Raw genomic sequence first — 15475 nt, 5'->3', positions numbered from 1 at the left:
ATAATGTCACATGATCATCTGCAGCCAGTGATGGTCAAGCTGGACATGTTTGGACATGTTATCATGTATAGACATGATGTGTCGATCTGTCTTGACCTCCGCGGCAAAGGCTCCACCGAAGCCCTAGGGTTCGATCGAACCCAAGTTAAGAACCACTGCCTTAACATGAGGGTTAAATAAAGTGACGTTGTCATTGGTCAGGGTGACTTGGAATTTGTTTTGAGTTGTCGCATTCAGACTAATGCCTACTGACTGATAAAGCGCATTGCCCAACTATGGGCTTCTCATCTCTCTCATTTTCTGAACCGCTTCATCCTCATCAGGGTCGCGATGAGTGCTGGAGCCTATCCCAGCTGACTCCGGGCCAGAGGCGGGGAACACCCTGAATCGGTGGCCACCCGATTGCAGGTCACAAGGAGACAGACAACCATGAACACACACCCATTCATTCATGTTTTTGGAATGTGGGTTTCACGTTTGGTTTGGGATTTTGGTGGAGGTGTGTGCTGTCTGAGTGATGTGTCCCTCTGGGCTCCCCTTCCTTAAGTGACCAGGTGTGTTTGGTTGATAATGATCCCTTGTGTGTTTATTTATACGTTGTGTCCTGGTATGTCTGGTTATTGGATTATTGCTTGCATTTGGTCATGTTGTCTCCCTGTCAGTGTGCTAATTTGCTCTCCCGGTTAAGTTTGTTTCTTTATTGATTTTTAACAAGTCCTAAGTTTTGTGCACCAGCACTCCTGTCTCATCTACTTGCTGCATCTTTGGGTCTGACTTCGCTGCGCACCCAAGGCGTGTTCGTGAAAGAATAATCCAACCAATAATGGACCCAGCAGGATCACTTCTTTGTGGGGTGGCCAGGACAACCTCCTGAAGGGCCTGCCCGCCGCTTCTTTGCGGGCCGGGCTGGACGACCCACTGAAGGACCTGTTTGCAGCTTCTTTTCGGGCCGGCCTGGACGACCCCCTGAAGGACCTGTTTGCCGCTTTGTTGTGGGCCGGCCATGACGACCCCGTGGTGGAGGTGTGTGCGTGTCTCCCTTGTGAGTGCTGTCTGGGTGGTGTGTGTCCCTCTAGGCTCCCCTTCCTTTGTGACCAGGTGTGTTTGATTGATACTTATCCCTTGTGTGTTTATACGTTGCGTCTTGGTATGTCTGGTTGTTGGATTATTGCTTGCGTTTGGTCATGTTGTCTCACTGTCAGTGTGCGTATGTGGTATCCCGGTAAGGTTTTTTTTAATTACATTTTATCAAGTCCTGAGTTTGTATGGCTGTTTCTGTAAGTAAAATGCGACTTTCTGACATAAATGACAATCTATAAAGACGGTGGTCAATATAGCGAATATAGCAGTTCTGACATTGGTTCCTCCACAAAAGCAGCAATGCTGGAAAATAGGTACAGTACAGTGGTACCTCGACATACGAGTGGCCCGAAATACGGGAAATTTGAGATACGAGTAAAATTTCGAGCAAATATTTATCTTGAGATACGAGACAAATTTTGATTAACGAGCAGACAGCGGACGCGAGAGGCTGCTCATAAGAACATCATGGGCACTTCTCTCTCCCTGCAACTCCCTCGTGTAATGTCTCTCTGGTCGCAACTCCCCCGTGTAATGTCTCTCTGGTCGCAACTCCCTCTTGTAATGTCTCTGCGAGCACTGGGCGGAGCGTTGCATTTTTTCAGTGTTTTTTTCCCTGTTGGTCATTGCAAATCTCGGGCGAGGCGATCGCTAATAAGGGAGTTGTATATACTACTCGTTGGCAAGTGGTCGTGCGTTATCCTATTGTGAGGACATTTGTGTGCATAATTTTCGGGATATTTTGAAGGGAATATAAACGCAAAGTACCATCGATAGGTTGCATCTGAAACTCAGGGTGGAGGCGGGGGAAACAGAGCCAACCCGGCCGGGAGACGAAAGGTATAAAAATGTAAAACAAAATTAGAATTAAGTTTAGTGTAAGGTTAGATTAAACTTATTTTTGAGTGTGCCTGCATCGTTATCAGAGTTCACTTAAATTTGTTTAGGTTATCTTATGGAGCGCGTTGCCGTGAAAATAGTCTCCCCCTTCTGTCCCTCTCTCTTTACCCTCCATGAAATCCGTCTAATTTTAGTTCTATTAAACACATTTTAGTATCCTATTAAACCACTAGTTATTTCATACTTTGTTAAGAGATGGCAAATTAGAACAAATAAAACATTTTTTCCAATCAGATATCCTGTTTTGGGTGTTTTTTCAGAGGGTTGGAATGAATTAATTTGTTTTTAGTTCATTTCAATGGGAAACGTTCGTTTGAGTTACGAGAATATCAACATACGAGCTCAGTCCCGGAACGAATTAAGCTTGTATCTCGAGGTACCACTGTCCTTCCATTTGTCTCACCTTTATTTTTGAAAACATTGTGTCTCTTGAGATCTTGGCCATCAAAAAATAACGCAGTCTTGAATTTGGGATCCCAATCTGCATGTTATAGTACATCAGATTTTTTTTGGAAAGCAATCAGACAACAAAGATAGAAGTACATGTTCTTACACTTGTAGGTGAGAGCATGACCTCTTGGTAAGTATAGCCACATTTTCTGAGCATTTCGACAAAATATTGCCTGCAAAAAAATAATAATTTAAAACAAATTTGTTATTAGGACTTTGTATGCATGTCGACAAAACATTGAAGGGCTTTCTAAAAAGGACATTTGTAGTTTATGTTTGGATTTCTGTTTTTGAATTTTGTTGTATGTATGTATATATATATATATATATATATATATATATATATATACATACACACACATTTACTCGCATATAAGCGGCAACCTTAAAATTGCCTTAAAATTTGAATTTTACAATTTCTCGCGTATAAGCCGCCCCCTTATTCACAATTTTCACCTCAATATTGATGGTTTTAATAGTGAGTACAAATGTGTTACTCTCATCTCATCTCATTTTCTGAACCACTTTATCACAGCCCTTCTATCTTTTTTTTTAATTACATTTTAATATTTCTTAATACATTCCTTTTTACTTTACTTTGTACTTTATACTTTTTACTTTAATGTTTTTACAACTTTCCTTGTTCTGTTAGCCTGGCTTCTTTCAACTACTTCTTTTTTGGAACCATTCAGCCATGCCTACGCTGTCACACACATGGGACTAGCTGTTACAATACGCAGCAGAAGGAGCAACACCTCGGTGCCGCCAGAGATTCGGAGCTGGACAAAAGTGCCGGGAGAAGAGGCAACGCTTCTGACCAACCATTCCATTGTGGGATAAGATGGAAGAACTGTCGGCGCTTACCAGCAACGGAGTCGAGGGGCTCTACTCTGCTACTGTTGTCTTCAGCTCCAGACTACTGAGGAACTGTGCGGATAAGGTTGGAAGAGTGACTCTGCATATTCTCTACCTCGGTCCCAGTCTGCAGAAGTTCCCTATCTTGTGGAAGACTTCCTGTGTGTGTCCGTTTTTGCTACCGCAACCAAAATGGCGCCGTTCAAGTGGCACCCGGTGGCGGTAGCTCCGTCCACTCTCGCTCGTTTTGTGTTTTTGCTGCTTTTCTGTCTTAATGATTTGATTTGGTTATTCTTAATGATCCCATTTACTTTGATTTGCTTTGTACTTTCTGCTTTTGCTTTGTTGTTCTGCGGCCTTTGCGACTGTACCGTCTAACTTATGACTATGCTTTTCTTGCTACTTTCACAATGAAATTTCCCGAATACGGGATGAATAAAGTTATCCAATCCAGTTATTACGATTCCTACTATTCCTGCTATTGCTGCTACTGCTGCTGCTGCTGCTGCTGCTACTACTACTACTGCTACTACTGCTACTACTACTACTATTACTTTTATTACCACTATTACTACTATTACTACTACAGTAATACCTCGACATACGAGTGCCTCGACATACGAGCAATTTGAGATACGAGTAAAATTTTGAGCAAATATTTATCTTGAGATACAAGACAAATTTTGATATACGAGCATACAGCGGACGCGAGAGGCTGTTCATAAGAACATCATGGGCACTGTCTTATGGTCGCAACTCCCCCGTGAATGTCTCTATGAGCACTGGGCGTAGCGTAGTATTTTTTCAGTGTTTTTTTCCCGTTAGTCAGTGGGAATGGCGGAGCTTGTTTGCTAATATGAGAGGAGTACTACTTCCCGGGCAAATTGGCAAGTTATCCTATTGTTAGGACATTTGTGTGCATCATTTTCGTAATATTTTGAAAGTCAGGGTGGAAGCGGGGCCAATAGAGCCAACAAGAAAGGTATAAAAATTTAAAACAACATTAGAATTAAGTTTAGTGCAAGGTTAGATTAAATTTATTTTTGAGTGTCTGCATCAAGTTTTTTCCAAGAGGGCGCCGTCACGTGGAAGCCAGTGGCAGTAGCTCTGTTCACTCTTATGTTTTTCGTGTTTTACAGCCCTTCTATCTTTTTATTACATTTTAATATTTCTTAATACATTCCTTTTTACTTTACTTTTATCTTTTTACAACTTTCTTTCCAATCCAATCATAATCCAAGTTCATTTCAATTTGTTTGTTATGTTACAAGCGCGTTGCCATGCAAAAAGTCTCTCTCTCTACGCCCCCTCTCTCTTCCCCGCCTCTGTCCCTCTCTCTCTACCCTCCGTGAAATCCGTCTAATTTTAGTTCTATTAAACACATTTTGGTATCCTATTAAACCACTAGTTATTTCATACTTTGTTAATAGATGGCGAATTAGAACAAATAAAATATTTTTCCAATCCAATATCCTGTTTTTGGTGTTTTTCAGAAGGTTGGAACAAATTAAATTGTTTTTAGTTCATTTCTATGCGAAACGTTCGTTTGAGTTACGAGTAAATCGACATACGAGCTCAGTCTGGAACGCATTAAGATCGTATCTCGAGGTACCACTGTATTACTATTCCTACTATTACTAATAATAATGTTACACGATTACTATTATATTCCTACTATTACTACTACTAATGTTACACTATTACTACTACTAATGTTACACTATTACAATTATATTCCTACTATTACTACTACTAATGTTACACTATTACTACTACTAATGTTACACTATTACTACTACTAATGTTACACTATTACTACTACTAATGTTACACTATTGCAATTATATTCCTACTATTACTACTACTAATGTTACACTATTACAATTATATTCCTACTATTACTACTACTAATGTTACACTATTACAATTATATTCCTACTATTACTACTACTAATGTTACACTATTACAATTATATTCCTACTATTACTACTACTAATGTTACACTATTACAATTTTATTCCTACTATTACTACTACTAATGTTACACTATTACAATTTTATTCCTACTATTACTACTACTAATGTTACACTATTACAATTTTATTCCTACTATTACTACTACTAATGTTACACTATTACAATTTTATTCCTACTATTACTACTACTAATGTTACACTATTACAATTATATTCCTACTATTACTACTACTGTTACACTATTACAATTATATTCCAACTATTACTACTACTAATGTTACACTATTACAATTATATTCCTACTATTACTACTACTAATGTTACACCATTACAATTATATTCCTACTATTACTACTACTAATGTTACCACTATTACTATTATTACGATTACCATTATTACGATTACCATTATTACGATTACCATTATTACGATTACCATTATTACGATTACCATTATTACGATTACCATTATTATTACGATTACCATTATTATTACGATTACCATTATTATTACGATTACCATTATTATTACGATTACCATTATTATTACGATTACCATTATTATTACGATTACCATTATTATTACGATTACCATTATTATTACGATTACCATTATTATTACGATGACCATTATTATTACGATGACCATTATTATTACGATGACCATTATTATTACGATTACCATTATTATTACGATTACCATTATTATTACGATTACCATTATTATTACGATTACCATTATTATTACGATTACCATTATTATTACGATGACCATTATTATTACGATGACCATTATTATTACGATGACCATTATTATTACGATGACCATTATTATTACGATTACCATTATTATTACGATGACCATTATTACGATTACCATTATTACGATTACCATTATTACGATTACCATTATTACGATTACCATTATTACGATTACCATTATTACGATTACCATTATTACAATTACCATTATTACGATTACCATTATTACGATTACTATTATTACAATTACTATTATTACAATTACTCTTATTACGATTACTATTATTATTACTATTATTACGATTACTATTATTATTACTATTATTACGATTACTATTACTAATATTATTATTATTATCCCAGCTGACTTCAAGCCAGTCACCACTCAGGGTAAACAGCAAGAAAGATGTGAATAGTGAATATATTACCTGGCAGAGGACTTCTCAAAGCCTTTGACATTCTCGAGCAAGATAAAGCGAGGAAGATGCCTGAGCCTTAACAAAGTGACAAAAAAGGGGCAAATTGAGGCACTTTAGAGAAGCAGAACACAAAAAGCAAGCCATGGGAAGTAAAATCAGTCATACAAAGTTAAAAATGAAAAATAATGGCATGTAAAATTCCTGTGATATGGCTTAATTCAAGATGTTCTTAAAACTGTTTTTCCTAGTTCCTAGTTGTTTCCCGTGAGCGATGGTCAGGTGTGCCGTAAGAATTTACAAGGATTCATAAATTGTAATATTCTGAGAAAAAAATCTTAATATTACCTGATTAAAATCTAACTCCTATGAGATTAAAATTGAAATAGGACGAACATTCATCATCATAGATTGTACTATTACAAGATTCAAATTGTAAAATGTTGAAATTTACATGTATTTTGTTGCTTAGTTTTATGTGAAACGGAAGTTGTCTCACGGGATTCAACTTTTGTTGACATTAAGTCCATGTGACCACAAAACTCTTTGCATAATGTTAGGATATTGAAGTAATATTGGGAGTAAAAAAACCTTGTAATGTTACGAGTTTTAAGTTGTTCTCTTGTTTTTACGTTACGTGAAACAGAAGTTGTTTGGCCTCAAGGGCCTAAACTTTTGGCAAATTAAAATCTGTGTGAGCACAACATTGCTTTTCACGCCATATTAGAAGATTTAAGAAATATTGGGAGTAAAAGTCATTAAATTATGAGATTAAACAAATTACATTACTTATTTTTACATTACGTGAACCAGAAGTTGTTCGGTATGCGTCTGCAGTGCTAATGCAAGAGACGTGGAGTGGTCGGAGAAAACAGCCTATAGCTTATTATAGCACGAAGCTGGACAATGTGGCCCAGGGCTGGCGTCCATGCTATCAAGGCTTAGCAGGTGTTAATTATGCATATGAGAAGGCGTCGACAATTACAATGGGGCTATCCAGTAGTAAACTATACGCATCATAACATTTCAGAATGGATTAATCAGAGTCGATTTGTAATAAGTCAGGCTCGATGCTGACAATACTTTCCGTTGTTGTCATACCCAAATATCACAATCAAGAGATGTTCGACATTAAATCCTGTGGACACCGTCCGTGCCTTTTGATTTTGAAGTGGAGGCTCATGAGTGCATATCAGAGACAATGAAATATACAAAGTTCCGACCAGATTTGGAACCTACTCCTTTGCACAATGCAGAAGTAACATAGTTTGTGGATGGATTCTGTTATTAAGATTATCTTGACAATCATGCTGGATTTGCAGTCATTAAGCAGGAGGGAAGCACTTTCACGACAGTAAAGGCAGAGAGTTGTGATCAGCCATGCTCTGCGCAGCTAACTGAATTGAAGGCGTTGACAGAAGCATGTTTGATGGCCAAAGGATAAGTAGCAAATGCCTATACAGATTCGGCATATTCGCAAGGCGTGTGTCAATTGTTTGGAGCTGTGTGGAAGCAGCGTGGATTCAGGAAAAGTGATGGCTCGCCGATACATCACCAAAAGCAGTTGTGACACTGGATGTTAATCCAGCAAAAGTAAGTAGACATAGTTTGTGGCAGCAGAGAGGTGCGTCAAAGGACGAGAAAGGTTTGTGGAGATCACAGAGGGTTGCTTGTAGCACCAATCTCATTGCTTACAATACTAATTCCAGATGTGCACAATTTAGAACACTTCGCAGAGGGGGGAAGTTGTGAGAAAAATTAAGCAACAAGGATATTAGTCACCATACTTACAGGCAATGGTGGATGAAGTTTTAAGACAATACGAAGTCTGTGCACAAAACAATGTTCGGAAGTGTATACCAACACCAATCGGACAGTTCCAGGAGGTCCGTTCAAACATCTTGTTTTAAATTTCGTAGACGTGATCAAACCCGTGCAAAGAAACATATACATGCTGGTCATGATCGACCGATGTAGGGTCGGAGGCAACAGCGTCAAAAGACCAAAGGTCGGAAACCGTTGTACAATTCTTGTTAAGAGAAGTAATTCCGCGGTTTGGTATACCATCGGAAATAAGTTCTGACAATGGCCCGGCATTTGTCCATAAAGTTGGCAAAGGAATTTTGCAACAATTGCGAATAAAACAAAGGTAAGGTTGTGTGTATTACCCGTAATCGAGAGGTATGGTAGAAAGAGTTAATGGGACACTCAAAGCTAAACTCAGCAAAATGTGCTAGCACAAAGCTGAACTGGGTGGATGCATTACCACTCGCACTCATGAGCTATCGCATGCAAAATAACAGGATTACCCATCTAACACCGCATGAAATGCTTACGGGTCAACCTATGCCAGCACCGCACTTGAGAGGACCCTATAAGGGGTCCCCTCTGGAGCAGCTGCAAAATGAACTAAAATACTATTTAACACAGCTAAATGCTATTCATAGAGCTATCTATGTGCAGGAGAAAAGCAGGGTTCCTGAATCCAGTGTACATCAAGGTATACAGGCGAAAGTGGCACGAACCAAGACGACAAGGTCCCTATAATGTGGTTCGACCAACACCTACGGCTGTCCAGGTGGAAGGAAGCACGACGTGGTACCACCTCAACCATTGTACTCAGGTGCATGCACCAGGATCGAAAGTCAAGGAGCAGAGCAGCGCGGACAGCCCAAATGAGGAGCCAGATGTCAAGGATTCATCTCCTGGTGATGGTGATCTGCGTCCTGCGGGTGCTGGTGATTTCGACACCAGTGACCGAGCCCACGGGGACAGTAAAGAGACCATCCAATAAGGTTGTAGATGAGGTAAAAGCGCATCCAACAACCACAACACGAGTACCAAGACTGGCATTTAGAGGTGTGGAGAAGGGTGCGCAACTGTGAACTGTTAAAGTAAAGGCAAGTCAAGTGGGAAGTTTGGAAGACATTCGTTCGATTTCAGTGTTATTAATAGAGATCCAGGAGGTCCGTTCAAACATCTTGTTTTAAATTTCGTAGACATGATCAAACCCGTGCAAAGAAACATATACATGCTGGTCATGATCGACCGATTTAGGGTCGGAGGCAACAGCGTCAAAGGACCAAAGGTCGGAAACCGTTGTACAATTCGTGTTAAGAGAAGTAATTCAGCGGTTTGGTATACCATCGGAAATAAGTTCTGACAATGGCCCGGCATTTGTCCATAAAGTTGGCAAAGGAATTTTGCAACAATTGCGAATAAAACAAAGGTTAGGTTGTGTGTATTACCCGTAATCGAGAGGTATGGTAGAAAGAGTTAATGGGACACTCAAAGCTAAACTCAGCAAAATGTGCTAGCACAAAGCTGAACTGTGTGGATGCGCTACCACTCAAACTCATGAGCTATCGCATGCAAAATAACAGGATTACCCATCTAACACCGCATGAAATGCTTACGGGTCAACCTATGCCGGCACCGCACTTGAGAGGACCCTCCAATAAGGTTGTAGATGAGGTAAAAGCGCATCCAACAACCACAACACGAGTACCAAGACTGGGATTTAGAGGTGTGGAGAAGGGTGCGCAACTGTGGATTGTTAAAGTAAAGGCAAGTCAAGTGGGAAATTTGGAATTCATTCGTTCCATTTCAGTATTATTAATAGAGACCCGGCGCTTATGTGGAAGAGACTTTATGTCAGGCCCCAGACGACATTGGTGGCTGGATGCGCCCGCCACCCAACCACAGGTCCTGCCTCTAATGACTCGAGGGCTGCCAAGTGTGAGTCATTAGCTAGTGAGGAGTATTTAAGGCCACCAAGAACAGGACCACGCTGCGGGATCGTCTGATCTGCTCAGTGAGGTACCCTCTTGTATTTTCTCGCCTGCCTTCATTGATATACGACCTCCTGTTTTGCTCCCAGGATTCCGACTACGCTCGGCCCCCACGACCACGGATACGACTAACGACACGCCGACGCCATCTCCTCTGGTGCCTGGCCTTTCACTTGGACCATTCTAATAAAGATTCGAGAACCAGACTCGCAGCCCTCGCCTGCTTTGGGGTCTTCCACCCCCGATCATAACAGCACGATCCCGCCAACATGGACCCCGCGGGCGCGGACCAGGCCCCCTCCGACCCAATTTCGCAGGTCGTGGAACAGCATTCCCAAGCTATTGCGTACCTCTGTTCTAAGGTATCGAGCAGGGCTGAGACCCTAGAAAACATACGAGCACAACTCACTTCTTTGCCTCACTCACCAAGTGCACAGCCAACCCCAGCCGCTCCCCTGGTAACACCGATATCGCCGCAACAAGAACCTAAGGACCCCCCACCCACCCCCTACGGTGGAGATCTCGCCGCATGCCGGCGTTTCCTGGTTCAATGCCAGTTGGTGTTTGAACAACCAAGCCTCACCTACACGTCGGACCGAGCCAAGATCGCTTACCTGATCGGCTGCCTTCGTGATGAAGCCCTAGCCTGGGCGAGCGCCGAATGGGAGCGGGGCTCACACATTTGTACCTCCTACGACTTATTTACCGCAGAGATGCGAAAGATCTTCGACCACCCGGTGGGCGGCCGGGAGGCAGCCGGGCGCTTAAGAGCTCTCAGACAAGGCGTCCGGAGCGTCGCAAAATACTCGGTCGAATTCCGCATCTTAGCCGCCGAGAGTGCCTTTAATGACTCCGCCCTCCAGGACGCATTTCTGGAGGGGCTGAATGTGGAGATGCGGGAGGAGCTGGCGATCCGAGAGGAACCAGGGTCCCTCGACGCGCTCGTGGAATTGGCCATCCGGATCGACAGCCAACTAGAGAGACAACGAGGGCAGCGGAGAGGTGACTCGCAGGTGGGCGCCATGGTTGGACTTCGGCGCCTGCTTCCGGGTTCCCCCGCAGCGGCTGCGCCTCCCCCTCCTGTGGTGACGTCAGAACCCATGCAAATTGGTCGCGCTGGAGCGTCTGAGGAGGAACGCTCGCGACGCCGCCGGCAGGTCCTATGCTTCTATTGCGGCAAGGGGGGCCATCTCTCGACATCATGCCCTGCCCGCCCGGTAAAAGCAAGGGCTCACCAGTAGGAAGGGAGGTCATGGTGAGCCTGGCCGTTGAGGAAGCCTCCCGTCGATTTGTTTTACCAGCATCTCTTTCCTGGGGGGGAAGAGATCACAACACCACTGCTTTGATCGACTGCGGTGCGGACGAGAGTTTTATCGACCGCTCCGTGGCCGCTAAGCTGGGCATCGGGACTCGGGTTATAGAGAGACCCCTAAGTATAACGGCACTGGATGGGCGTACCCTAGGCAGAGTGGAGCGACGGACGGACCCTGTTCTACTCCGCCTATCCGGTAATCACCAGGAGATGGCGTGCTTCTACCTCTTGGACTGCCCGGAGGCGTCTATTGTTCTGGGCCTACCGTGGTTAAGAGAGCACAATCCGGTGATCGACTGGGGGGGACCCAACGTGGTAGCCTGGAGCCCGGCATGCCATACCAAGTGCCTCCAGGCAGCCCACGTACCCCCAGTGTCACCGCCGAGGAAGGATGCCCCTGACCTATCAACAGTGCCCGAGTGCTATCGGGACCTTTCACGGGTGTTTAGCGAGTACCAGGCCACAGCACTCCCCCCACATCGCCCTTATGACTGTGCCATTGACTTATTGCCCGGTGCTTCCCTTCCTAGGCGCCGGATCTACAACATCTCCAGGCCGGAGCGGGAGGCACTGGATGACTACATCTCCCAGGCGCTGGCATCTGGACAGATTCGCCCTTCCTCCTCCCCCGTCGGGGCGGGTTTTTTTTTTGTCGACAAGAAGGACGGCTCGCTGCGCCCCTGTGTCGACTACCGAGGCCTGAATGAGATCACGGTCAGGAACGGGTACCCGTTGCCACTCATCGACTCGGCTTTTACCCCGCTACATGGCGCTTGCATTTTTACAAAATTAGACCTCCGTAATGCTTACCATCTGGTCCGGATTCGGGAGGGGGACGAATGGAAGACGGCCTTTTCCACCCCCCAGGGACATTTTGAATATCTGGTAATGCCTTTTGGGCTCTGCAATGCCCCGGGAGTGTTCCAGTCCCTGATCAATGACGTCCTCCGGGACATGCTAAACCGATTTGTATTTGTTTACCTGGATGACATCTTGATTTTTTCACGCAGCCTCGAGGACCATATGCAGCATGTGCGCCAGGTGTTGCAACGTCTCCTAGAGAACCGCCTATTCGCCAAGGCTGAGAAGTGCGGATTTCACGTCTCAGAGACCACCTTTCTGGGGTACGTGGTGGCCGCCGGGGAGATGCGGATGGATGCCAAGAAGGTGGAGGCCGTTACTCAGTGGCCCAGGCCCAAGGGGAGAAGGGAGTTGCAACGTTTTTTGGGGTTCGCTAACTTCTACAGACGTTTCATCAGGAACTATAGCCGCGTCGCCGCACCCCTCACAGCACTCACATCCACGAAACTCCCGTTCTGTTGGTCAGACGCAGCGGAGGCGGCATTCAGTGACCTGAAGTCCCGTTTCACTGTTGCTCCCGTCCTCTCCCACCCCGATCCTAATTTGCAGTTCCAGGTGGAGGTCGACGCCTCGGAGGTGGGGGTCGGCGCTGTCCTCTCCCAGCGCAAACAGGCGGATGGGAAGTTGCACCCCTGCGCCTTCTTTTCCCGCAGGCTGTCTCCAGCTGAACGCAACTACGGCATTGGTGACAGGGAACTGCTCGCGGTGAAGATGGCCCTGGAGGAATGGCGACACCACCTCGAGGGGGCTAGCCAGCCGTTCACGGTTCTGACTGACCACAAGAACCTGGAATATCTCAGGTCGGCCCGGAGGCTAAACCCTCGCCAGGCCAGGTGGACCATGTTTTTCAGTAGATTTAATTTCACGCTTAACTATATCCCGGGTTCCAGGAATGGGAAGTCGGGTGCGCTATCCCGTGTTTTTCAGTCCCCGGACTCGGAGGAGGAGCCCCCAACGATCCTACCTCCCTCCTGCATGGTGGCTAGCATGAGGACGGGGCTGGAAGCCGAGGTAGTGAGGGCCCAAGAGCTGGAACCAGACCCAAGAAGAGGTACGCAGAAGGACCTGTATGTTCCGACTTCAATGCGGTCCAAGGTACTCTAATGGGCCCACACCTCCCGCCTGACCTGCCACCCAGGGGTTGCCCGCACACAGGCGGTATTGCGCCAACGCTTTTGGTGGCCGACATTAAGGGCAGATACGCAATCTTTCGTATCTGCCTGCCAGGTGTGTGCACGCAACAAGCCCTCCACCAAGCCAAGCTCCGGTCTACTCCTCCCTCTCCAGATTCCTAGTCGTCCCTGGTCTCATATTGCGGTCGACTTCGTTACGGGCCTTCCCAAGTCCCAGGGTAACACCACCATACTCACCATAGTCGACCGGTTTTCCAAGGCGGCCCACTTCATCGCCCTCCGAAAACTACCCTCAGCCCAGGAGACAGCCGACCTCCTCACGCAGCATGTTTTCCGCCTGCATGGAATTCCGGCCGACATCGTTTCCGACCGGGGTCCACAGTTCACTTCACACGTCTGGTCTGCCTTCTGTTCAGCCCTGAAGATCACCGCAAGCCTCTCCTCGGGATATCATCCACAGTCTAAGGGTCAGTGTGAGCGCGCAAATCAGCAGTTGGAGGCAGCAATTCGCTGCGCCACCCATGCCGACCCGACCACTTGGAGTGAACATCTGCCCTGGATAGAATATGCCCACAATTCCCACCCTAACGCCTCCTCCAACCTATCCCCTTTCGAGTGCTCCCTAGGCTACCAACCCCCCGCATTCCCTTCCCTGGAGGCGGAGATTGCCGTGCCCTCCGTCCAGGCCCACCTAACCAGATGTGGCCGTATCTGGGAGAGGGCCCGGGCCGCGCTTCAGCTTGCTTCCGACCGTGCCCAGGGGCAGGCCGACCGCCACCGTGCCCCCGCACCAGCCTACGTCATGGGTCAAAAGGTTTGGCTGTCCACCCGTGATCTTCCCTTAAAGACCAAGTCCCGGAAGCTGTCTCCCCGCTTCATCGGCCCCTACAAGATCGAACGGATAATAAACCCATGTGCCGTGCGCCCCAAGCTCCCACCCCCCCTCCGCATCCACCCCACCTTCCACGTTTCCCAGATCAAGCCGGTCATGACAAGTCCTCTGTCCCCCCCTAACCCTCCCCCACCCCCTCCGCTGATGATCGAGGGGGGTCCGGCGTTTCTGGTAGAACGGCTTTTGGACGTCCGCCGCCGGGGTCGCGGCCTGCACTACCTGGTGGACTGGAAGGGGTACGGTCCTGAGGAGCGCAGCTGGGTTCCTGCCTGCCACATCCTCGCCAGGGACCTCATCAGGGACTTCCACCGGGAACACCCGGGTGCCCTTCGTCGCGGGCCAGGTGGCCCGCGTAGGGGGGGAGGTACTGTCAGGCCCCAGACGAGATTGGTGGCTGGTTGCGCCCGCCACCCAACCACAGGTCCTGCCTCTAATGACTCGAGGGCTGCCAGGTGTGAGTCATTAGCCAGTGAGGAGTATTTAAGGCCACCAAGAACAGGACCACGCTGCGGGATCGTCTGATCTGCTCACAGTGAGGTACCCTCTTGTATTTTCTCGCCTGCCTTCATTGATATACGACCTCTTGTTTTGCTCCCAGGATTCCGACTACGCTCGGCCCCCACGACCACGGATACGACTAACGACACGCCGACGCCATCCCCTCTGGTGCCTGGCCTTTCACTTGGACCATTCTAATAAAGATTCGAGAACCAGACTCGCAGCCCTCGCCTGCATTGGGGTCTTCCACCCCCGATCATAACACTTTACACATATCAAAAACCCTCGGACTGGGGATTAGAAGAGTAGTATACTGATACTGGAGAAACCCGGCCAGTGGGAAGTGGGTGTAAAGGTAAAGCCACATTGGAGGTTAATGAAATAGGACTTCCGCATAATGGTGACCAGGTCAAAAGGGATTTGAACGGAAGGCAAGATATCTCTTTTAATATTTGATCTTGATGATCAAACAGGGCCACAGTTATCAACGCGGCCAATGGAGCGTATACTTAAGCTACTTCCGGCTGCTAATGGTATGCGATTTAAAG

General features: G+C 45.8%; 1 protein-coding gene across 5 annotated transcripts in view; it reads right to left on the bottom strand.

Moving 5' to 3' along the window:
* trdmt1 (tRNA aspartic acid methyltransferase 1) overlaps positions 1 to 15475 on the bottom strand; it is an 84437-nt gene that overhangs the window by 32002 nt on the left and 36960 nt on the right. For 4 of the 5 annotated variants that reach the window (XM_077623772.1, XM_077623773.1, XM_077623770.1 and 1 more), the window contains 3 exons: positions 6453 to 6518; positions 2534 to 2603; positions 2384 to 2461 (listed from right to left, as the gene is read on the bottom strand). In XM_077623772.1, the coding sequence (XP_077479898.1) occupies positions 2384 to 2461; positions 2534 to 2603; positions 6453 to 6518 (214 nt within the window). The remainder of the gene's footprint in view (positions 1 to 2383; positions 2462 to 2533; positions 2604 to 6452; positions 6519 to 15475) is intronic. The other variant, XM_077623771.1, reaches the window with a different exon arrangement.

The sequence above is a fragment of the Stigmatopora argus genome, chromosome 17 (genome assembly GCF_051989625.1).
Source record: "Stigmatopora argus isolate UIUO_Sarg chromosome 17, RoL_Sarg_1.0, whole genome shotgun sequence".
In the NCBI taxonomy this organism is placed as follows: Eukaryota; Metazoa; Chordata; class Actinopteri; order Syngnathiformes; family Syngnathidae; genus Stigmatopora; species Stigmatopora argus.
Note: the sequence above shows the minus strand (reverse complement) of the source record. Positions and strands in the feature narration are given on the sequence as shown.